At 52.2% G+C, this 23903-nt stretch overlaps 1 protein-coding gene across 7 annotated transcripts in view; it reads right to left on the minus strand.

Annotated features, from left to right (window-relative positions):
• KDM2B (lysine demethylase 2B) overlaps positions 1–23903 on the minus strand; it is a 90118-nt gene that overhangs the window by 61100 nt on the left and 5115 nt on the right. For 6 of the 7 annotated variants that reach the window (XM_079762244.1, XM_079762243.1, XM_079762250.1 and 3 more), the window contains 5 exons: positions 22668–22714; positions 13219–13401; positions 12936–13038; positions 2197–2290; positions 1003–1156 (listed from right to left, as the gene is read on the minus strand). In XM_079762244.1, coding sequence (XP_079618370.1) covers positions 1003–1156; positions 2197–2290; positions 12936–13038; positions 13219–13401; positions 22668–22714 — 581 coding nt within the window. Of the gene's footprint in view, positions 1–1002; positions 1157–2196; positions 2291–4917; positions 5026–12935; positions 13039–13218; positions 13402–22667; positions 22715–23903 lie in introns of those variants that run through there. The other variant, XM_079762247.1, reaches the window with a different exon arrangement.

Here is a 23903-nt window from a genome sequence, read left to right on the forward strand (position 1 = left end):
CTGGGTAAAATTCTGCTATTAACGCAGCCTAAGAGCGTACTCCCTTCCTAACCGGTTTGGCTCAGTGGATAGAGCGCCGGCCTGCGGACTGAAAGGTCCCAGGTTCGATTCCAGTTCAAGGGCATGTACATTGGTTGCGGGCACATCTCAGTAGGGGGTGTGCAGGAGGGAGCTGATCGATGTTTCTCTCTCATCAACGTTTCTAACTCTCTATCCCTCTCCCTTCCTCACTGTAAAAAATCAATTAAAAAAAAGAGCGTACTCCCAGACTCCTAGGTCATCTGCCACATCCACCAGTGACTCAGCCTAGAACTGGCCAGAAGCCCTCAGTCCATCTCCAAAATGCTGTAGGCAAGTAGGCCTTCACTCACTCAGTCCTCACAACCACCTTGGAAAATCTTATTCCCATTATAAAGATGAGAACACTGAGCCTCAGAGAGGTTAAGTCACTTCTGTGAAGTCACAGCCTGTAAACAGCAGAGCCGGAATTTGAAGTAAGGCCATACAGTCTGGTTCCGGGGCTAATGCTCTTAATTACTACCCTGTGCTGTAGCTGTGGAGTTAATTTTGGTTTTGGAGGGGGGAGTCTAAGGGTGAGAGCTGCCACTGATTACATCTCATCTTGTTCTTCGGGAAGGAGGCTGCCACGCTGGGTCCTTCCCCAATGACCCAGGGTCTGCCCCTTCCGAGGGCCTGCCTCAGAGTCCTCAGGGTAACACCTGCCCCATTCACCCCTCCACAGGACCATGCTATCACCCAGAAACCGCCCTGCAGGAAGTCCCTGGGCGTTCCCCCAGGAGAGAATTCTGGCCCACAGGCAGAGAGATACAGGTAAGATAGGAGAGGAAAACCAGACTGTTTTTCCCGGCAGCCCTCTCCTCTCGGGGACTGCCAATGGCCAGGAGGCCCAGAGAAACCCGGTCGCTTGGCTCTGAAAACTCTGGCTGAAGCCGCAGGGACACGGGAACACACGAGCTCAGCGCCAGCCTCATTGGAACCTACCGGAAGGGATGAAAAACGTGTAGCCCTGTTTCAGCTCAATTCTTTGGCAGCGCTCCACACGGTCTCCCAGGAAGATGTCACTCTGTTTGCCTGACAGCACCCACTCCTCGTACAGCGCCAAATTGTGCAGGGTTGGAGGAATCAGCCAAAAGATCTTGGGAGGAAAAGGAGGTAGTCAGCTGAAATACTACAGGCCAAGTCTCTGGTGTCCTCCAGGCTCCGCCACAGCACAAGGGGACAGCCCCATCTGCCCAGGAGAGGGGGAGGTTGGTGGGGGGCGGGGGGAGGGGGCTGGGAAGGGACCCGTCCCCAGGGGTCCCTCCTGGCCCAGGCCCAAAGGGTCTCTGGGGTGAAGGGAGGGCTGTCCCGCCCTTCAGGGATGTCCTTTACACGCCTTTAGGGAGTCCCTGTTCCAGATGCAACACCAGGGTGGGAAGACCTCCTGGATTCCGTGGAACAGTCTGTCTCCCGAGCCACAGGCTTGTCAGGAAGGTGGGGGAAGGAGAAGAAGAGCAATTCCCGAAGGTATATGATAAAGCAGCCCCAATAAATAAACCCAGTTGATGCTCGCTCGGGAGAAGGAGGAAAAACATCTGGAACCAAGCGGGATGACATCCTAGCCAGAATTTCTCCTGACATGAGACCCAGACAAGCGGGGCGGCACACCCGTATTCTCAGGGAGCGCCTGCATCCCTAGAGGGACGCCTCCGTCCCCACGTGGACGCTCACAGAAGCAAACACAGCAGGAGCATCCTGAACGCACGCAGGTCCCGCACGGGCTTTCTCTGGGTGACGGCTGTCCCTGATGTAAGATGTTCTTGGAAGCAGGGGATGCTGGCAACTGGAGTTTTACGTTAAAAGGTCTCAGCCCTGGAGCTGAGGGAAATGAATGGCTGCGGGTTCTTGGGAGCCGAAATCGGGAGTTCCGATCTGGCCTAACGTGCTGAGAGCACCGTTCTGGGTGAAGAAGTGTGAACGGGTGATGGGATGTGATACAAAAGGGGTGACCTTGATCTTTCCGGCCAGAGGACAAGAGTAAGGAGGAGGCCCCAGGGGGACCGAGAGGCCCTGAAAGCACTCACAGAGCAGGGACCGGCTGGAGGAGGGGGCGGAAGGCAGGGGAAAGGTGAGCGAGCCCTGCCATGCAAACAGCCGGAGACCTACACAGAGTTGGAGAGATTCCACTCGACTCACCTTCCCACCCCGGAAAACATGGTACCAAACGGAAGTGCCTCCAAAGTCGATGTGGAAGTCAGTGAAACAACCTTTCACGCTCATCAGACAATACCTGCAGCGCAGAAGGAGGGGAGCAGAAAAAGCAAGTCAACGCCTGAATCACAGGAGGCGAGAAAACAGCTTCGGAGACATCTGACCTGCGCCCTTTTATAAACGCTGACACTGGGGGATTTCCTCCTCTTTCATTTTTTTTTTTTTTTTAAACCCAAATTGAATCGGAGTTCCCCCCTGGGGGAAGCCCCTGTCATCAGGTGACCAATCTCAAGCGTTGGCCATCTGCTCCCCAAGGCTGGGGAGGCACTTTTGTTTTCAGGTTCCCACAAGAGAGCTGGCTGGCACCGCAGGGCCGCTCGAGTCCTTCCTCGCAGGTTTCTACTCTGGCCTCACCCAAGCTCCTACCCAAGTTAAGAGTCTTCCTTTCTGCTCCTTAGAAACTCCTCTATCCAGAGCGCGCCCGGCTGCCAGCCCCCTCCGCAGCAGCTGGGCGCCCTGGAATTCGGTTGTAAACCACCTGCGTGGCTTGCCAATTACCAGTCCCCATTCATCTCCACATTCATTCAACCATCATTTACTGAAGAGCCAACCAGCGCTGCAGCCCAGAGCGAGGCCTGGCACTCAGAGGGATGCAAAAGACCCTGCCCTTAAGGACGGGCCACTCGGGGGGCACCGCGCGGGGAAAAGTTAAACGGCGAGACCAACTGCCCCGGACTGCGGAGCAAGCAAAGAAGCTGCACGTTCAGGGGGACCAGCCACAAAAGACCACACCGCGTATGATTCCACGTAGGTGAAATGTCCGGAGGAGGCAAATCCAGAGACAAGAGTAGATCAGTAGTGGCCAGGGGCTGGGTGTGACTGCCCCAGGGCACAGGGTTCCATTGGGGGGGGGGGGGGGGTGATAGAAATGTTCCAAAATTGAATGTGGTTGCACAACTCCGTAAACATCACTAAAAACCACTGAATTGTACACTTTAAATGGGTGAATGGCATGTGAATTATATCTCAATAAAGCTGCTAAGAAAAGGTAAAGGGATTAAGAGAAGACCCTGGGGGTGGACAGGCAGAGGGGGAGGGAAAGAGGGAGTGTCTGGGCTTTAGCAGCTGGGGCTGGGGGAGTGCCTTCAGGAGCCCCCTCCTGAGCGCTTCCTTCTGGGAACTCCCCAGTCTCCTCCCTCCTCCCGGAACATGCTGCCCTCCTAGAGGGAGGCAATGCTTCAGGAGGAGGGAGATCGGGGCTGGCTTCCAACTCCCGACCTGGCAGACAGGGGTGCCGGGGTCGCCTCCCTCCCACCCACCCCTTCCCTCAAGAGCCATGGGAGGCACGGTCAGGGCAGCCTCCCCAGGGCTCAGGCTCATGCATCTTGGCACCTCCAGAGGCCCACACACACATGCTTACCCCACTGACCTCTTTTCCCCGGAGCACTTTGCTTTTCCACGGTTTGGGGAAGAGGGGAGGAATGGGGCGGGGATGGGCAGGGAGGAGGAGCCAGCATGGAGCTGAGTGGAGATAATACAGGGTGGGGCTGAGCTGGGTTAGGAGGCTGTGCCCCCCTCCCTCGGGCTGCCTCTGGCACCTCACATTCAGGTGTACCCGGGCTCAGGGCTGGCAGTCTGCAGGCAGCGTGCCGCGTCCCTCATCGGGATAGGCTGGAAGGAGCCTTAAGCATGTGTCTGCAGGAGGCTGACAAATCAGAAGGCCTTCCCGCACATCAGAGCCCCGCTGCCTAGCAACCCCATCGGAGGGGTGTAGTGGACAGCACAGGACGCAGCCCTGTCAGGAAGACAGGCGCTGGGGTTGTTAAAGTCCCAGCTGGGGACTCCAGCTCCACTCCCTGCCCAGCCCCAGCCATGTCCCCGCTCTGAAGGCCTGGGCGATCGAACTCTCCCCAAGGAACTGGGGGAGGGGGTGTCTGAAGCCCTAACCCCCCGCCACACACACACACCACCCCATGGACCACACTGGCCTCTTTTCTCTAAGCACCGCTTCAAAATATTAGTCCTCAAGCTCCTAAAACCACCTCTTCCTCTCGTTTTTTTTTTTCTTTTCTTTTTTTAAACTAACCTTGGTTTCCACCCCCTCCAAGCCTCAGCAGAACAGTCTAAGGAAAACAATTTAAGCGCCTATGGGTGGAACAAGACACACTTCCTTCAGTCTGCAGCTGGCTACCCACCCAGGTGCCCACATGGCAGAGGAAAAGACAGTAGCTTGGTTCTTGGGCTCCAGGCACCAGGCCTACCTGGCCAAACTGGCCACCCCACCCTACCTCCCGCCTGCAGCCCCAGCCTGCCCAGCACGTGAGGAAACGCAATGCCTGCGAGCTGCAGCTGCTGGGCGCAGCGAAACTTCTCCAAGTTGAGTTTGCGCCTGCCCTGCCCTCCTAGTCACCCTCCAACGTCCTCGGAGGCCCCTGGGAGCCTGGGGACACCACGTCCAGACCCGCCGGTCCTGGCGAGGCCCCTCCTCCCACGGCCCTCATTTCCTGGCCGCCAGGCCTGGGCCGCCCCTCCCGCCCCTCAATTGCATGCATTAGGGCGTCCAGGGTAGGATGGCTGTGACAGGGCGGCTTTGTCCGGGCTGTGCAGCCGCCACCCCGCCTCCCTCCCACCTCCCCGCGCTCATGCCGGGTCTCCCCCCCCTCACTCCCGCTCTCGCCCGCTCTGGCGTGACGTCTTTGCACTGACCTCTACAGCTTCCTCTTCCAAAGCACACCGCAGTCACATGGGCACCCCGGCTCGGTGCCACGGCGGCTAAGCTCTCCCTGCGGCTGGCCAGCCAGCCTGGCTTCCGCCTCGGCCGCCCCCCTGCCTGGAAAGCCGCGCCCCTCGACACCCCAGCCCCCGCCCCCGGCCCCCCGGCCCAGTGGCTTCTGTGTCCCAGGCCCCCTGCGTTAGGGGCTGACAATCAGGAGCCCCCAGGGCTAAGCCTCTCAAGGGTTCCCGCCTCCCAGGGCTGGCTAGAGAGGAGCTTGGCGGAGGGGGTGCTGCACCTGCCGCACCAACTTTGGGGTGCTGTCTGGGGTCTGGGGAGGCGGGGCGGCCTCAGCCCGCCCATTTCCCTCCAACTTCTCCAAACTGCCCCGGCCGCACAGGGAACATCCCCTCGGGCAAAGGTCTGGCGCGGGGACCTGGGAAGCTGGCACCGGCGACGGGGCTGGAGGCGCCGACGCGCACACACTCCACTCACACGCATCGCCGCCGGGAGACACAAAGGGCTGCTCCGCGACGCCACCGAGCCGCCCGCGGGCGGGAGGCCACCCCACCGCGCCCGGCGCACCTCGAAGGAGCGGGACGCCTGGGCAGCCCCTCGCTGGCGGGGAACGGCGCAGGGACAACCGCCTGGCCCCGCCCGGCCCCGCCCGGCGCGCCCGCGGTTACCCTCGGCGGCGGCGCAGCTCCCGGGCGTCCCCTTCGGCGGCGCCGGCTCGACGCGCGCCCGGCCCTGGCGAGCAGAGCCCAGCCCCTTCCCCGGCGCTGCTAGGCACCCGCCGAGGACCCTGGAGCCCCCGCTCGCTTCCTTCCTTCCTCGGGAAGCCCGGCGCAGGCTGCGCTCATCCTCGCTGACACTGAAGCCCAGCGCGGCGCTGCTGCCGCCAAGGAGGCGGAGGGAGGCCGCGGTGGTGACAGAGAAGCGCGGGCCAGCGCCAGGGGACGCCGCCGCCGCCCGCGGCCACCCCCTCACCCAGCCAGGGTGGGGGCACGCGGGGAGCTCTACCCACCCCCGTTCTATGGGAACCCCCGTACCCCCGTTTTCAGGGAGCGTGGACTCTGTCCTGGTGTTGGCGGTACCAACCCAGCAAACCCACTTTCCTTAAACGTGCCCAGGCGGGCACAGCTAGAGAAATGACCAGTGCTAGGTAGGGGTTGGGAAGGGTGTCAGATCCAGGCTGTGGCGGTCCAGAAACCAGGGATTCATCTCTGGCCCTAAGAGAGACAAGCTGTGTGACCTTGGACAACTTACTTCCCCTCTCTGAGCCGTTTCCTCCTCCTAATGGCAGGGAGGTGACCTGAAGTTCAACTCTGCATTCTAAGATGCTTTTTTGCTGCCCCTCCCCTATAACCCTAGTAGCTCTATAACCCCACAGGATAAAAAGTATTGTGGGGATTCACTGAGATAAACACTGTTAACACATACCTGGCACTCTGATACTTTGATTGAACACAATTCGCACACAGCCCCATGAGGTCACTCCCAGGACTGTCCCCACTTGACAGATGAGAAAGCAGAGGCTCAGAGGCAGCGACTCACCCTGGTCACTACCCTAGTGGTTGGCGGTGCTTATCCACAGAGCATGACTTGGAGTTTCTCAGTCCTTCTCCCCAGGTCTCTCAAGAAGCCCAAGGCTCTCGAGAAGCTGACTCTGCAGTTACAGCTAAACCTCCACCACTGACTCCCTGCTGAAGGAGCTGGTCCAGCTCACATCACAAGTCCCAGCCTCCAGGGCATGCTCATCAGCCCTCCTCCCAGCCTGTCCCCACACCTTTCCCCCAACCCTTACAAGGGGGCAGGTGACCATCGGCTCTACTCTCTACAGGAGCAGAAATCAAGCTTCTCCAATTAAGTTTCTTTGACCAAACTCCATCCACTGGGGCTACCCAACAGTATTCATTATCAAGTGCTAATTAACTCCCCAATATTAATTACCAAGTCCAGTGATCAAGTCCTACTGTTAGCTATTTACATGCATGATATCCTTTCACCCTTAAAACCACCCCATAACCCCCACTTTAGGAAAGCAAACGTTTGAAGTCGTTTCAAAGTGGTCAATGCCTTGGGCCAAGGGGCGGCTTCCTGGTGTTGCTCACGGGATGGCCTGCCAAGAGGTTTAGACTGTGAACTCTTGGCACTGGCTGAATTTTTCACCATAGGTATGTTTTGCCTATTTAAGAGAAAAAGTGATAATTATAAGAACTATCCCCCACCTTGAGCAATCATTGAGTGGGTGTCCTTGAGCAAGGGCTTTGCCACACACAAAACAGAGGTGGAGTTCAACGAACTGCCCACATGGGAGAATTATTATCACGTTTTCAGTCACAAATGCCTCAGCTCCTTGATGGCAGGAACCATGGCAGACTCATCTGTGTAAGTGCAGCAAATGGCCAAAGGCCTGGAATCGGTTATTCTGATCAGCTTTGTAACATTGGACTCAATCTTTCCCCCTTCTGGAACTGGGCATCCCCATTTGCTGAACTAGTCAGGGGACCTCTAGTGGCCCTCATGGGTCAAATCAGGTCCTAGAGCCTGGCCCGGGTGGCTGCTCAGTTGGTTGAGAGTTGTCCTGTGTATTGAAAAGCAGAGGTCAGCGTTCCCAGCCGGCTAAAAGAAGAAGAAGAAAAAAAAAAAAAAAAGGAAAGAAAAGCAGAGGGTGTACCGAAAGGTTGCCAGTTTGATTCCTGGTCAGACACGTGCCTGGGTATCAGGTTCAATCCCCAATTAGGTCAGGTACAAAAGGCAACAGATCAATGTTTCTCTCTCTCTCTCTCTCTCTCTCTCTCTCTCTCTCTCTCTCTCTCTCTCCCCTGCCTCTTTCTAAAATCAATAAGAAACATATCCTCGCGTGAGGATTAACTTTTATTTTTAAAGCCCTATGCAAATGTGAGGGAGAGATGGAAAAGCGGAAGGTGTAGGAATTCCAATGGCCACTGGAGCCCTGTGTGCTACCGGAGACCACATGCATTAGCATCTTGTCCCATCCACATTTCGCATCCACTGCAGGCTCAGTCTTCCCCATGGTGGGGGGTGGAGGCAGGGGCTAGAGATTCCCACTTCATAGGGGAGAAAACTGAGTCTCTAAGAGAAGACAAAAGACTTGCTATGGTCATCAGAGTGGCAAAGGCAGCCCCTGAAACTGGCTTATCCTGTGCCCGTTTTTATCCTCTCTGTTTGAGGTATGCACCCCCAAATTTCCCCAGTTCTTCCCGCCACCCCAGAAAGGACATGGGGAGAAAAATGCAGCCAACTCTCAATTATTCAGGACCCTGTTTGCTGGACTTTTAGTCCACATCATCTCTCCATTACTCCAGCAAACCTCATTTTTGCCAGTCCTGTGTGTTCCGAAGCAGGTGACGAAGGAAGAGACTTACTCATTTCCTTCTGGAATGTGTTATAATACCTAGAAGTCTAAAGTGAAAAGGGTATGTGCCCATGTCATACACCTAGGACAGTGATTTTCAACCACTGTGCCACCAGAGGTACACTGGTGGGTGGCAAGAATTTTTAAAACATGCAATACCTGACCTCTTTTCCCTTAGACTGTCAAGTAAACAAAAAAGGACAACACCCAACACAACAATATCCATCTGGTATGAATGAATCAAAATTATACCTTTTTTTTTTTTTTTGTCAGATCGGCAAAACACATTTTTTGGTGTGCCTCAGAATTTTAGTAATTAGTTTATTTGTGCCACGTGATGAAAAAAAAGGTTGAAAAATCACTGACCTAGGAGATTGTGGAGTCTTTAAAACATGACCACAAATCCTTTGATATTCCTCCCTTTCAGAGGCAGAGCATAGTCCCCTCCCCTTGAGTGTGGGCCAGATGTGGTGACTCACTTTTAATTAATAGAATATGCAGAAGTAAACAGTATGCAACTTCCAAAATTAGGCCTCACAAGGCACTCCGCTCTCTCGAACTGCTCCCTCTGGGGGACCAGCTGCCATGTCACCAGGATACTCAAGCAACCCTGCGGAGAGGCCCACACAGTGAGGAGCTGAGGCCTCCTGCCAACAGCCATGGTGGAAGCGGGTTCCCCAGCCCCAGTCAAGCCTTCAGATGATGGCAGCCCAGGGCTGTCTTGACAGGAGCTGATGAGAGATCCAAGCCAGAACCACACCACTAAGGCACTCCCGGATTCCTGACCTGCACAGGCTGTGAGGTGATATTTATTGTTTTAACCTGCTAAGATATTTTAAAATATATTTTTAAATATATTTTTATTGATTTCAGAGGGGAAGGGAGAGGGAGAGAGAGATAGAAACATCAACGATGAGGGAAAATCATTGATTGACTTTCTCCTGCACGCCCCTCACTGGGGATTGAGCCCGAAACCCAGGCATGTGCCCTGATTGGGAATCCAACCAGTGACCTCTTGGTTCATGGGTGGACAAATCAACTACTGAGCCACCACACCAGCCAGGCTTATTTTTTTTTTTTTTAAGTTTTGAATTTTGGGGGTAATCTGCAATGCAGCAATAAACAGCTAATACAAAGATACTCCCAAATAATCATCATTATTTATATGATCATAAAGAATTTTCCCAGACAATTCTATACAGCAAATAGTACTTTAAAAAAACAAAACAAAAAAAACTATACTACAGGGTAGAGGTGGAGGGGAAAGCAATGGCAGAAATGCATGGTACAACCGATATTCATCCAGTCCACCCAGTCACCCTCCGTCCCCTTTGGTTTTCATGACACTTGTCACCCAAGTTATATTACTCACTCTGCTTGTCTGTGTCTTCTTCCCACCAGACGACAAGCTCCATGAGCACAGGGAGCCCACCAACTACTTAGAATAGCGTCTTGCACATGATTGACACCCAATAAATGCAGCAATAGAGAACTAATAGACTAACATACTCTGCACAAATCTTTTGTCTCCCACACACCTGTAACTACCCCCTCGACAACTGTCACCAACCCTGGCCTTAAGTATCTCAGCCAAAACCCATTACAATCCCTAACCCCTCACGGCTGAGCAGCACGCGTCTGGAGCCGGGGAGACAGCAGTAATGGTTTGTAACACTTCCGTCTCCCCTCCTGCAAGCCCTCCATTCAGGTGGCCCGTCAGCTGTCTCCACTCTGCAGGCACCTCCAGCACGAAAAGCTCCGTGATTTCCAGAAACGGTGTCACTTTCATTACATCCCGCACAACCATTCTACGGTCCCAGAGGACTTCACCGTCGTGGGATTTTACCTCGCTTATTAACTGAAATCAGCATTCTTTTCCGACGAACAAATGGGCTAGTTCCAAGGAGACAATTTCCTTCCTAACAAGGTTCAAATCCGCTAACGAGTTTCCACAGCCACGGACAGAGTTTGTCAATCTACTTGGCACACAATCTAGCCCAGTGGTCGGCAAACCGCGGCTCGCGAGCCACATGCGGCTCTTTGGCCCCTTGAGTGTTCTAACGCCACTTCTTCAAAATAGACTCGCCCAGGCTGAAAACTGACTTCTGCGCATGGGCCACGAAGTTTCAATCGCACTGTACATGCACGCCCGCACCCGCACGTGGTATTTTGTGGAAGAGCCACACTCAAGGGGCCAAAGAGCCGCATGTGGCTTGCGAGCCCTGGTTTGCTGACCACTGATCTAGCCAATGGGTGGGAGACACCTGGTCCTGGAAAACTGTGTAAGCCATTTTTTTTTGGTAATTGGATAGAATTCTCAAGGTATTAATGGAGTTTACTATGGAGAGGAATCTTTTAATCAAGTTAAGTCCTTCCCTAAATATCTCAGGGAGGCAAGGTAGACATAAAGTCACTGAAATATACAGGTGTGGGCAAAAGTAGGTTTACAGTTGTAATGCAAATAAATAATACAAAAATTAATAAATAATAATACAAGAATAAACTCTTGCACATACACAGGTCACCCACTGCTGTCTATTTTACCTTCCTACGTGTCCAATTTGTTCTCTGCTCTCCTGCCCTGGCCCATCCTTCTCCCTTGTCTAGACGATGCAGTGGTTCCTCATGTTCTTCTATCTCCACCTCCTTCAACTCACACAGCAGCAGGAGAATTTGCAGAATGCAACTCTCAACACATCCCTCTGGACCTAAAATCTCAGAGAGGTTTCCAACTGCTCTTAGGAGAAATACAGACCCCACACTATGGCCCATCAGGGACTGTTCACCCTGGTGCACCCCACCGCCACCAGCATCCTGCACCCAATCCCCAGCCCCACTGCCATCCTTCCTGGGGTCTTCCCCCCGCCCCGCCCTGCCACCCGGGCTCTCTGCACAACCAGGAAAGCTCTTCCAAAGCCTCTTCACCTAAGTAACCCCTTTCCCTTCAGACCCCAGCTCGGGGATGCTGTCCTGACCGGGTGATCCCCTGCTACATGCTCCCTTAGCTCAGTGGGTCTCTGCCTTGTGGTCTCATCACAGCTGCAAGTTTCCGCTTGTTTCTCTGGTTATTGGATTAATGTCTGTCTCCAGGTGAGCATACAGACTGTAAGCTCCATGAGGGCAGGGAGCTCATGGATTTTCTCCCCGTTGCATTCCCAGTGCCAGCACCAATTAGATGCTCAGTACATATGCTGAATGAATGAATAATCAATCAATCAATCAATCAATGAGCCAAGATCTGCCTCTAACTGATCTCGGAGTCACACACTCTTTCCTCAGGCTTGACCCTCATGATTCCTTCCAGGCCCTTGGCACTTCCCTACCTCCATCCCTGCCCACGTCCCTCCCATCTCCTCTGTCCTTTAAACCCCGGGTTTGATGTCCCCTCTGAGAGGACTTCCCAGAGCCACCAGCCAAAAGGGATTCCTCCCTGGACTGTTTCCCTCTCTGGCACACGCGCTGCACCTTCACCCTTGTTTCCATGGCGTGTCCCCCAGAGGGTAGGGGTTTTTGTCTTGTTCATCGTTTTACTTCCCTGTCCCAGGGGCTCCTTGAGCCCACTTGCCTTTGATGGGGCCCAGATCCAAGGAGTGTACGGGGCTTCAGCTTTGAGGGGAGGGAAAATGCCAGAGAAGTAATTAAAGAAAGAGAGAGAGAGCTTGAAAGCAAAACCTTGAGAAGCCCAAGGCCAGCATGCTGGCCTCCCTCACAAAGCCTGGCACAGAGTCCGCATTGAGTGTGCACTGAATAAAGGACAGAATGAATGAAAAGTTCACAGCCTCTAAGCTCCTGGGGGTACTCCTGGCAGCGGAGCTGAGCAGAGAGATGCTAATGGATTCGGGCCACCAAAGCCGATTCTTCCAGGAAACCCAGAACAACGGTCCTGCCTGGGACAGCCAGCATCTGCTTCCCATTTTGGAAGCCCGAGGGTGACTTCCTCCTCCCAGGGGTCCGTTACTCAAATGCTCCATCATGCAGGGACAGGTGTCTCTGCCCGTGATGAGCAACCGGCCTCATGACTTGCTGGTCACGGGGCATGTAGTGAGGTCCCTGCAACCGAAGGTCGGCACCTCCCCAGCACCAACCTCCCACTTAGAGGAATGTCTACGGGGCGTCTGGTGAAGAAGTGGCTCCCGGGCTCTGCAAAAGGTTCTTCTGGATCAGAGGCCCTGCTCTTAACAGCCAGAAGCAGAAGGACACTCGGACCCTCCCCGTCCCTCAGCAAAAGCAGTGTTTGTGGGGCACCGGTCTCCCTGAAAACGCCCACTCTGAGTTGACAAAGACTTGATAAGTGTGCGTGCGCGCGCACACACACAAGTGTGAATGCACACACACGCACATACACATGGGCACAGAGACCGTTCCCATTACCTTCCTCCTCCTCAGATCACACCCCCTGGGGACAGCTGGCAGCGAGGCCAAAGGACCATCTGGAAGGAGACTGCAGCCCCAGAGCAGGACGCAGACCCTCTGGATTCCAGGGAAGCAAGATGCCAACCTGCCCACACCATCCCTCCCGTCTCATCGGCGCTGTGGCATCATTGGCGGCTCACTTCCAGCCCCCCCCCCCCGCCACCCCCCAGCTGGGAGTCACCCCTCCCAGCTCCCGCTGCCAGCGAGCAGTCTTACTTCTTCACTTTCGGGTACTTCATCTCTGCAATGGCGTTGGTGGCTTCCATCTGCTTCTCCTTCAAGTGCTGCGGCCACATGTTGTCCACCCAGTCCACCAGGTCTACCTGAAAGCCAGACCCCCGTCAGCACTTGCTGGGCTCCCAAATCACCCAACCCCTTCCTCCTGTCCCCGGCATCCCACCCATCTTCCCGCCCCCTCTTCCCCCAGGCCTGCGGCGGGGAGCAGGGCGAGGGCAGGAGGTGGAGGGTGTCCGGGAGGGAACCGTGGCCAGGGGCCTACCTACCACAGTGGGACGCTTGACCAGGTGCTCCAGCTTGGTGTGGCTGAACTCCAGGCTGATGACGTTGTACAGCTTGTCCCGCTGAGCCTCCGGTGTCTCGTAGTATCGCACAAACTGGGACATGCTCATCTCTGTGCCCTTCTGAGTGTTCACATCCATCACGTCCACCAGCCGCCGGCTGCCTGGGGGCAGAATCCACACGCTGGTAGCTCCTGCTGCCTGGGGGCCAGATCCTACTTGGGAGCCCCATAAAACAAAACCTCCTCCTCCTCCAGGGTTCCCCCATACGCCTCACCCCCATGCCATGTCCATTCCCCTTAGTGAATCTTTCCAATCCATCTGCTTCCTCCACCACCACCGCTCCTCTCTAGTCCAGTCCACCATTGCTGCTATCTTCCAACTACACCCCGCCCCCCCCGCCCCCCCCCCCCCTCACCCTCCATACCGCTGCCAGTATGAGCTTTCTAAGACAGACACCTGACCATGGACACTCCTCTCTCTGCTTAAACCCATCAGAGAGGGTTCCCCACTGCCAACCAAATAATCCTGGGCATGGCACTCAAGGCCTTTCTGTTTATCTAAGGATAGGACTTAAACAGATAATTAAGTGTTTAGTGGTCCCCCTGCCTGGTCTGTGAGGCCAAGAACGTTACTTCACTTCTCTGAACAGCCATGTCTTCATCCTGCCATCTCTCCTCATTAGCTAGTTGTGAGGATTAAACCAGACGATGATTACAGAAGTCCTCGGCACTGTGTCTGGTACATACATGAATGGGTCCCTCTGTTATTCCCTCCTGTCTGCTAGGACTGCAATGAGAAGCCCACTGTTCGCTGTGACAAATATACGGTCTATGGAGACTTAGAAATGTGTCAACCAGAGGAGAAAAACCATGTTCAAAGCTACCCCGAGAATTAAGACTAAACTAAGCAATAAATGGGCCCGCCACCGATTCCTGTATGGACCACAATCAATAATATTTTGTGATGTGAAAATTACATGAAATTCAAATTTCTGAGTCCATATATGAAGTTTTATGGACACACAGCCCCCACTCATTGATTCACATATCTCTGACTGTTTCCAAGCTACAACAGCCGGGCAAAGCCTGAAATACATACTTACTGTCTGGCTCTTTACAGAGAAAGTTTGCAGACCCTTGAACTAGACAAAAACCCTCACGGAGCTTACACTCTGATGTGCATAGTATTATTCCCTTCTGTTCACTGCTGCAAACACAGCTCTCTGCACACAAAGTCTGGCCCTTGACAGGCCTGTAGTCAGTATTTGTTGAATAAATACATAGTGCCTTTCACCTGGTTGGAAGTGAATAATAAAAGTAATGCCTTAAGCCCCGGTGTGGCTCAGTTGTTTGGGCATTGTCAACTGGAAGGCTGCAGGTTCAATTTCCAGTCAGGGCACATGTCCAGGTTGCAGGTTCAATCCCCACCTGGGGCGTGCAGGAGGCAGCCCATTCATGTTCCACTCTCAAATAGATGTTTCTCTTTCTCTCTCCCTCTCTCTGTAAAAATCAATAGGAATATTTTTTTAAAAAGAGTAATGCTTGTTAAGCGCGTAAAAGAACTTGGGGGTTACTATCTTTTGCATTCAATATCTAGTTTTCACAACCACCCCAGAAGCTAATCAGGACTGTTCCTGTCTTACTAATGAGGGAACCAAGGTCTGGAGACGGATGTGATTGGCTCAAGTTCCCCCAGAACATACTCTTTCTACCAATTAGAATAGTTCATATTTAATGAGCACACCAGCACAGGCAAGCTCTCTACACAGGTTATCTTAAGTTAATTGAGGTAAGAGTTCTGTAAGGTGGAACTTCAATTATACCCATTTGATGGATGAGACACTGAGACTTGGACAACTAACTTGCCCCAAAATGCCCAGTTAGCGAGCAGCAGAGGTGGGATTTGAACCCAATTCTATGGAATGCTCACCCCCCACCCAACCCACCCCCACCCCATCCTATGCAACACTGAATCGCGAGCTGAGCCTGAAAAATGATCTGGCCTCCTTCAGTGGCTGGCTCCAGGCACCCAGGGATCCTGGGAAGGCTGGGAAGAAGAGCATTATTTCTGCGCTGGGAGTGCAGATCCACCAGGGGGCATCCCTGAACTTTGCTGGAAATTCCGGTGTGCTCTTGGCCATGCTGGCTCCTCACCAGGGCTCCTGGAACAGGTGGGCTCTGCTCAGCTTTTCTGGAAAGCCCACCTGGCAGAGAGCCTGCTGTTAAGAGTCTGGGAGGTGGGGGCAGAACAAGCCCCCCAAATCCTTACCGCTCTGCCAGCCTCCCACCTCCCTGCCTCTCCTCCCTAACCTTGCTCAAGGTCACACCTGCCTGGGAAGAGGGTTTGCTGGCAAGTCAGCACCAAAGGCCCAGAGCTCAGCTGCCCCTAGCGACACAACGCAGTGATTAAGCAAAGACTTCCTGGGTTCAAACCTCAGCTGGGCCTCTTAGCTTCTCTGAGGATCAGTTACTACACCGAAGCAAAAGTGGTAGCCAGCCCATGAGGTTGTCCTGGGACTGAAATGAGATAACGAACATGCAACACTTCTGAGAAGTGCCTGCTTGTGGGTAGGCACAGCAATCAGCCAATTGCATCTAGAATTCCAGGGACCCTTTGGTGAGTGGGCTGACGCCGTAACTACTGAGCCACGCCAGCCAGAGCCTATTCCAGCTCTTTGATTCTCACTTGAAGAACCATGCTGGAAGCACAGGTGCCTGGCTTGTTCCTCGGTTAGTGACAGCCCACAGGCGGTCACAGAATGAGGAGTGGGTGTGTCAAGGGCACCTGGGACAGTGCCAAGAGCCCTGGACTGAGTTTCAGTCCCAGGCACCCCGACTGCCCCTGCTCTAGGCCTCAACTGCCTAGCGTGTGAAGACAGGAAGTAGTTGACCTTTATACTTTATATTTGGTTGCCACAAAACGCTTTCTTCTTCAAACAGAAGCTTTGACAAGAGCCAAATGCATAAACAAAAACAAGAGCTCAGGCTGAAGTGGGTAGGAGGCGGGGGGGGGGGGGGCGGGGAGGGGGGGTGCTCAGAATTCACATCCAGATTCTCGGGATTTCCCCTTTGAAAACCACTGGGTTAGGTCATTTGTGGGTTCTCTCCCAGGGCAGCCGCGCTGACTTTTAGCCCAGTTCTTAAATCCTCAGATCAGATCCCTTCAATGTGAAATGGGGGAAGGTAGGAGGCAGAAGAGACCCAGAGGAGTCACTGGGGACACTTGGGGCCTGCCAGTCTCTTTCAGTCTGAGCTGGGGGATTAAGAACTGGCGCTCCGGCTTCTCAGGTTCCCAGTCCCGGCTCTGCCACGGGCGGCAAAGGAGAGCTGGGTACAAGTGCCCTGTCTCTGAGCAGGAAGCCCAGCAAATGCCCGTAGGGGCAAAAGGGACAGATCAGTGCTAAAATGGAATGCGGTCCTCCAAGCTTTGGGGACAGCCACCCCTGGAGCAGGTGACAGGGACAAGCTGCCCTTTGGAGCCTGCAAGGGACCCACCGTGCTGGAACTCTCCGGCCCACGAAGGCAACGGGTTCCAGGAGACATTTTCCACTTGGGAGCTGCGGGGCCTGGCATTTCTAAGTAGGCCAACAGCTCAGCCCCCTGTCTCTCTCTCCTCCTCCCCTCCCCTGTTCCCAGTCTCACTGGTTTCTGCCCTCACAGGCTACACACACATCCAACAAGTTCCAGCTGCAGAAATTAATCCGTGGCCCCCTGGCCCTGCTTTGAAGGCTCCATCAGTCAGTTCTAAGAGCCAAGGGCTCAGAGCCGGGGAGAAGCTTCAAGGTGACCTTGAACACTAATATGAAGCACACATGGGCCCTGACCCCAAACTCCCCCCAGCCTGCTTTTCAGAGAGTGCACACAACTGGCCCTCTTCGTGGTTCTGGAACCTTCACTATCATTCTCAAGTTTCTGATTTCTTTTGCAGTGCTTAAAAAAAAAATTTAAATATATATATATATATATATATATATATATATATATATATATATATATATATATATATATTTATTAAGTTCAGAGAGGAAGGGAGAGAGGGAGAGAGAGAGAGATAGAAACATCAATGATGAGCCCAGCCGGGGTGGCTCAGGTTGAGTATTAACCTATGAACCAGGAGGTCACTATTCAATTCCAGGACAGGATACATGCCTGGGTTGTGGGCTCGATCCCCAGTAGGGGGCATGTAGGAGGCAGCAGATTAATGATTCTCTCATCATTGATGTTCCTCCCTTTCCCTTCCTCTCTGAAATCAATAAAAATATATTTTAAAAAAAGAAGAGCCCTAACCGGTTTGGCTCAGTGGATAGAGTGTCCGCCTGCGGACTGAAAGGTCCCAGGTTCAATTCCAATCAAGGGCACATGCCTAGGTTGTGTGCTCAATCCCCAGTAGGGGGCTTGCAGGAGGCAGCCAAACAATGACTCTCTCTCATCATTGAATTTTCTATCTCTCTCTCCCTCTCCTTTCCTCTCTGAAATCACTAAAAATACATTTTTTAAAAAGTAAGAAACATCAATGATGAGAGAGAATCATTGATTGGCTGCCTCATGCCCCACACTGGGGATCGAGCCTGCATCCCGGACATGTGCCCCAACTGGGAATCAAACTGTGACCTCCTGGTTCATAGGTCGGTGCTCAGCCACTGAGTCACACCCGTCAGGCTGGATTGTTGTTTTTTTTAAATTCTCTCCTTGGGAGTCTTTCACAGAGGCAAGAGCACTGGCCGCAGGTCAAATCCCACTCTCCAACTCCCAGCAGTGAGGCCTTGGGTATATCCCTGAACCTTGCTGGGCCTCAGTTTCCTCATCTGGAAAGTGGAGAGAGAAAGACCTGCCCTAGTGACTTGCCACAGTTACTGAAAGCACTTTGTAAACATAAAAGCAAAAGCATGGGCTTTGGAAACACCTAGAGCTGGCTGGGGTCAGGGCCTGGCTTCACTGCCCACCATCTGTGTGGCTTGTTCCCTCTGAGCCTCAGATCCCCCATCTGGAACAGTGAACAGCAGCACTTAATTTATATGATTATTGGTGAGGACCAAATGAGGTCATATGGTAAACATCTAATAAAAGATAGGTGATTATTTCTATAATTAAAAGAATAAATGAAGAGAACACGTTTAGGGCCAGCTTCTAGGTGGGAAGCCTCGCAGCACTGAGACCTCCCTGGGAAGAGGGTGGCTCTGCCTTAGTGGGGGGTGGTGCGTTGAGGAGAGTTTAGGGACACCCAGCCCCCCAAACAGGACAGAATTCAAGTTTACCCCAAACCTGCTGCTCCTGGGAACCCTGTAAAGCAGAAATATCCCTTCTCAGTTGTATTCTCATGATTCAGGTCATCGACATGAACAAGAAATAAAATGGAAAAATCCAACCGCGAAAAAAAAAAAGAGAGAATAAATGAATATTGAATGAGGTGATTTATCCTGAAAATTTTTGAAGAAAAAGGGCCAGAGAAAGCATCCGTTGGCTTGGGCATCCTCAGTAGAGAGAAATACAATAGAAATACAATAAAGAGATAATATGCATCTGGCTTGGTGTGGCTCAGTGGGTGAGCGTGGACCTATGAACCAGGAGGTCATGGTTCCCAGTCAGAAAGAGATAATATGCAAGACCCCATTGCTGTAGGCCATCTCAGTCCTCAGTGACCTGGGGAGGGGGCAGGAGGCTGGAAGACAGAGACTGAGATCCCACACTATCTGGGAGGGGTGGTCCAGCCTCCCCCGTACACCCACTCCAAAGCAAAACTCCCATGTGTGGTAGGGGCATGTTCCTATTGCCCAGCAACCCTGGAGAGTTCCTCCTTCCTATGCTTAGTGCATGTGGTTCTGCTGGGTGGGGTGTGCTCAGCCCATCAGAGCCCATCCAGACACATCTGATGGAATCACTGAGGGGCTGGGGAGGAGGACCCTGAGCTGGTAGGACGGAAGCCTGGAGCTGCTGGGTCCCCAACTTTGCCACCACATGGGGAAAAGCTTGCCAAGGAATGAAGCAGAAAGAAAGAGGAAGCAGAAAGGAAAAATTTGCATCAACTTCTTGAGATCTTCTTGGAACACCTAGATCAAGACGTGACTGGAAGGCACCCCTTGAACTCATTCTGTTTGGCTTTAGGCCAGCTGGAGTTACACTTATCCCTTCAGTAGCTATGACAAAGGTGCCCCATTGCCGCTCTCTGGATATGTGTGTGCACTAAGATGGGCATAATAACACCCCATGCTAACCACAATTACAGGCCTCCCTCACGGTGGCAGAGCTCACTATAGCTCTACAAAGCACTTTGATATTCGCCGATCATTTGATCATCACAGAAATGCCAGGGGAGACTGTGCAGGTATTACTAGTCCTGCCTTCTTTGCCACCCTAGAATTTCCAAGAGCTGGCAAGGGCATAGGGACCATGGATTTGCTTCCACAATGAGAAGAATGAGGCTCAGGGAAAGCAGAGGCGGCCTGGACACACCAAACCATAATGAAACCGCCAAGGACTTGAAAACTCCTCAAAAGGGCCAAAAGCGATGTCAGTAAGACAGTGATGTTGCCTGAACCCCAGATTTGAGAATCTGGCTTTAATCCTTGTTCATAAAGAGCATCGCATCAGCCCAATGTCCTGCACTTATAATCAAGAGTAACGGGGACCATTTATTGAGCACTCGTCATCCAGCATAATTCTGAGTAAGCATTCATTCTTGTAGAGGGTCCTTCCTTGAGGCAGATTCTGCGATTAGCCGATTAGCTCCACTTTGAAGATGAGGAAATTGAGGCTTAGGGAGGTTAAGTAGCTTTCCCCAAATCACCCATCAACTAACAGAGTGGGGCCTCAAACCAGGGCTGTTCAACAGCAAAGGCTGGGGCTGGGGTGAGGCCCCAGAGCGGGCTGCCTGGGCCAAGACTTGATTCATGGGGTCCATCACCCCATCTGCCCAGCGTTGGGAAGTCTGCTCCCTTTAGCTCTGATTTTCACTTCCTTCAGCACTTCTGGAATCCCTGCTATTAAAGAAATCGTTTTGTTGTTGTTTATTTTTCCCCATCACCATTAATCCCCCCTATAAAAAAAAAAAAAATCTGTCCTTTGAGCAAGCCCTTGCCAATTAACCAAGATCCTTCTGTCATCATTGCCATCTCCTCCCAGCTGATCCGGCCTCCCTTCTGAGTATCAGATGACACACTTTGGGATCAATTATTCACGCCGGATTATCTGACACACCCACTGGTCAGCTGTCTTCATCCTCCACGCAGCCACCAGAGTGGGCTCTTACAAAACTTCAATCAGATCACACCACTTCACACCCTCTAGGATGGCTCTCATCAAAAAGACAGACAATGACAAGTGTTGGCGAAGATGTGGAGAAATTGGAACCCTCATCCTTTGCTAATAGGAATGTAAAATGGTGCAGCTGCTTTGAAAAACGGTCTGGCAGTTTCTCAGAAGGTTAAATATAGTCAGCGAATGACCCAGCAATTCCATTCTTAGCTAAATACCCAAGAGAAATAAAACCGTTTGCCCATACAACACTTGTATATGAATATTCATGGCAGCATTAATCATAATAGCTAAGAACTAGAAACAACCAAAATGTCCACCAACTGAAGAACGGATAAACAAAATGTGGTCTGTCCATACAACGGAATATTATTCAGTCATGAAAAGGAATAAAGTACTGACACCTGCTACAATGTGGATGTACCGTGACAACATGATGCTCAGAGAAAGAAGCCAGACACAAAGGAGCACATATTATATGATTCCACTCACATGAAATGTCCAAATAGATAAACCCATAGAGGCAAAAAGCAGACAGAGGCAGAGAGGAATTGGGAGGTACAGGGTTTATTTTGGGGGTGACAGAAATGTTCTGGAATAAGATTGTGGTGACGGCTGCACAACACTGGGGATATACTGCAAGCCACTGGATTGTACATTCCAAATTTTATGGTATGGGAATTTTATCTCAGTGTTTAGAAAAAAGTTTAACCCTATATGAACCTGATCCTGTGATCTCTCCCTTCTCACGCTACTTTCCCCCTCGCTCTTTCTGTTCCTCCCACACTTCCTGACCTTTGCCTTTGCTCATCCTACAGTCTGGAACGTTCTTTCCCACAGCTGGCTTCTCATCAGTCAGATCTCTGTCCAAATGTCCTCACACCACCACTACCCAGGCCCTCCCTGAATACCCCCCATCTACAACACCATCATATAGGCCCTGGCCAGGTAGCTCAGTTGGTTAGAGCATCGTCCCAATATCCCCAGTCAGGGCACATACAAGAAACAACCAATGAATGCATAAATAAATGGCACAACAAATCAATGTTTCTCTCTCTCTCTCTCTCTCTCTCTCTCTCTCTCTCTCTCTTTCTCTCTCTCTCTCTCACTAAAATTAATAAATTTAAAAAAAATTTAAAGAAGCACCATCATGCTTCATCTCATTACTCTGATTTACTTCTCCTTAGCCTTTGTCACCCTTCAAGTGATACATTTTTTAAAATATATTTTATTGATTTTTTACAGAGAGGAAGGGAGAGGGATAGAGAATTAGAAACATCGATGTGAGAGAAACATCGATCAGCTGCCTCCTGCCCACTCCCTACTGGGGATGTGCCCGCAACCAAGGTACATGCCCTTGACTGGAATAGAACCTGGGACCCTCCAGTCCGCAGGCCGGCGCTCTATCCACTGAGCCAAACCGGTCAGGGTAAATGATACATATATTTAAAAACAGTTGACTTCTGAAAAATGTCTATAAAAGTTATTAAAAAAAAAACAAAAAACTGTTGACTTCTTTATTGCCCATCACTCCAACCACGAGGGCAGCGATCTTGTCTGTCATGGTCACAGCTCTGAACTTGCCTGCCATTTAGGAGCTACTTGAGAAACAAAGGATGGACTTATCGAACGACCTGTGAAATCTGAAATGCCGCCTGCCACCTAGTCTACCGGGAATTGGGAGCTCTCAGTGAGCAGCCACTCTGCAGGTGCTCAGGGCATTAATCAGCATTTGCTGGGCAATCAGTGGCCAGCCTGCCCCAGACCTGCCTGGAGCCCTGAGGAAGCAGGAAAGAATGAACAATCCCTCCTCTGGAAAGTCTGAAAGTCTTCCAGGGGTCATAAAGCACGCCGAAAGTTACCCTGCAACTCATCAGCAAACTCAAAGGAGAGATCTAAGGTTGGGTCGCTGACACCCAAGCTGGAGGCGAGGGTCCAAATCAGCCTCGTCAAACTGCGCACTGGCAAACACCCTCGGATCCAGCTTCTTAGGACTTTGCAATCTGACCTGTTCCCCACAATGACGCGGGTGCAGCTCACACCTGCTCCTGCCTCCTCCCGAGGGGACTTTGTTGTCAGAGGCAGTTAAAACCTAAGCAGGCAGCTGGTCAGGCCTCCTTTCCTTTCTCCCCCTCCCTACTTCAGCAACTTGGAGCCACACACAGCAAGCAACTTACCCACTAGGAGTTTGACATCTCGGACTGTGAAGTCAGGGTCAGGCATCCTAGAAAATGAGGAGCAGACGTTGATGAGAAGCCAGAAACCAGAGAGTTCAACCCAATTCTGGGGGCAAGGGAAACTTGCTCTCATTTTTTAAAAATATTTTTATTGATTTCAGAGAGGAACGGAGAGAGAGAAACATCAATGACGAGAGAGAATCATTGATTGGCTGCCTCCTGTATGCCCCCTGCTGGGGATTGAGCCCACAACCCAGGCATGTGCCCTTGATGGAAATCAAACCCGGGACCCTTTAGTCCACAGGCCAATGCTCTATCCACTAAGCCAGTGGTCGGCAAACTCATTACTCAACAGAGCGGCAAACCGCGGCTCGAGAGCCGCAGTTTGCCGACCACTGCACTAAGCCAAACCGGCTAGAGTTTGCTCTCATTTTTTAAAAATATTTTTTTATTGATTTCAGAAAGGAAGGGAGAGAGATAGAAACATCAATGATGAGAGAGAATCATTGATCGGCTGCTTCCTGCATGCCCCACACTGCCTGCCTGGGAATCAAACCGTGACTTCCTGATTTCATAGGTTGATGCTCAACCACGGAGCCACGCCGGCTGGGTCCTTGCTCTCATTTTGGGAACCCAAATTGAGATAATCCAGAGGGAGGGTGATTGACCAGCTGGTCAAGGGAGGGTCACTGTGAGCCCCTTCCTCATACCAATGGGCAAACCACGCCCGCACACTCTCCCTGACTCCTGAACTCACATTGCTACAGAAAAGAGGGAACATCCACTGTCCACCCACTTTTTCAGGCAAGTCTGAAGGGTAGTGTCAAGGGTAAGAGCCAGAGCTGGGCATCCAAACACCTGTTTCTTTTAGTGTGGGTATCCCTCTCTGTGTGTCTCCCTCTAAAAAATATTCTGCATAATGAGTTTTATAGAGGGTGGGAGGGACCCCTCTAAGTTTAGAGGGGAGGGGCAACTTCAGGGATATGGCAAGGGGGCGATAATGATTATGGTGACATTCACTATTAATCAACAATGATGCTGCAGGTTTCATTTCTATCCATTGGAATGAGAGGCTTGAGCAAGTCTGGCAGGCGGAGATGCCGGAGAGGGCAGCCGGCTGAGATGACACCCTCAGCCTCCTCCCCACCCCTGCCCAGCGGGCGGAAACCTGTTCTTCCAGGCTGCCTCCCAGATGCCTCCCCACCTGGAGCTCTGACAGGTCTCCAAGAGAAAGTA

Source organism: Cnephaeus nilssonii, assembly GCF_951640355.1.
Source record: "Cnephaeus nilssonii genome assembly, chromosome: 22".
Lineage (NCBI taxonomy): Eukaryota > Metazoa > Chordata > Mammalia > Chiroptera > Vespertilionidae > Cnephaeus > Cnephaeus nilssonii.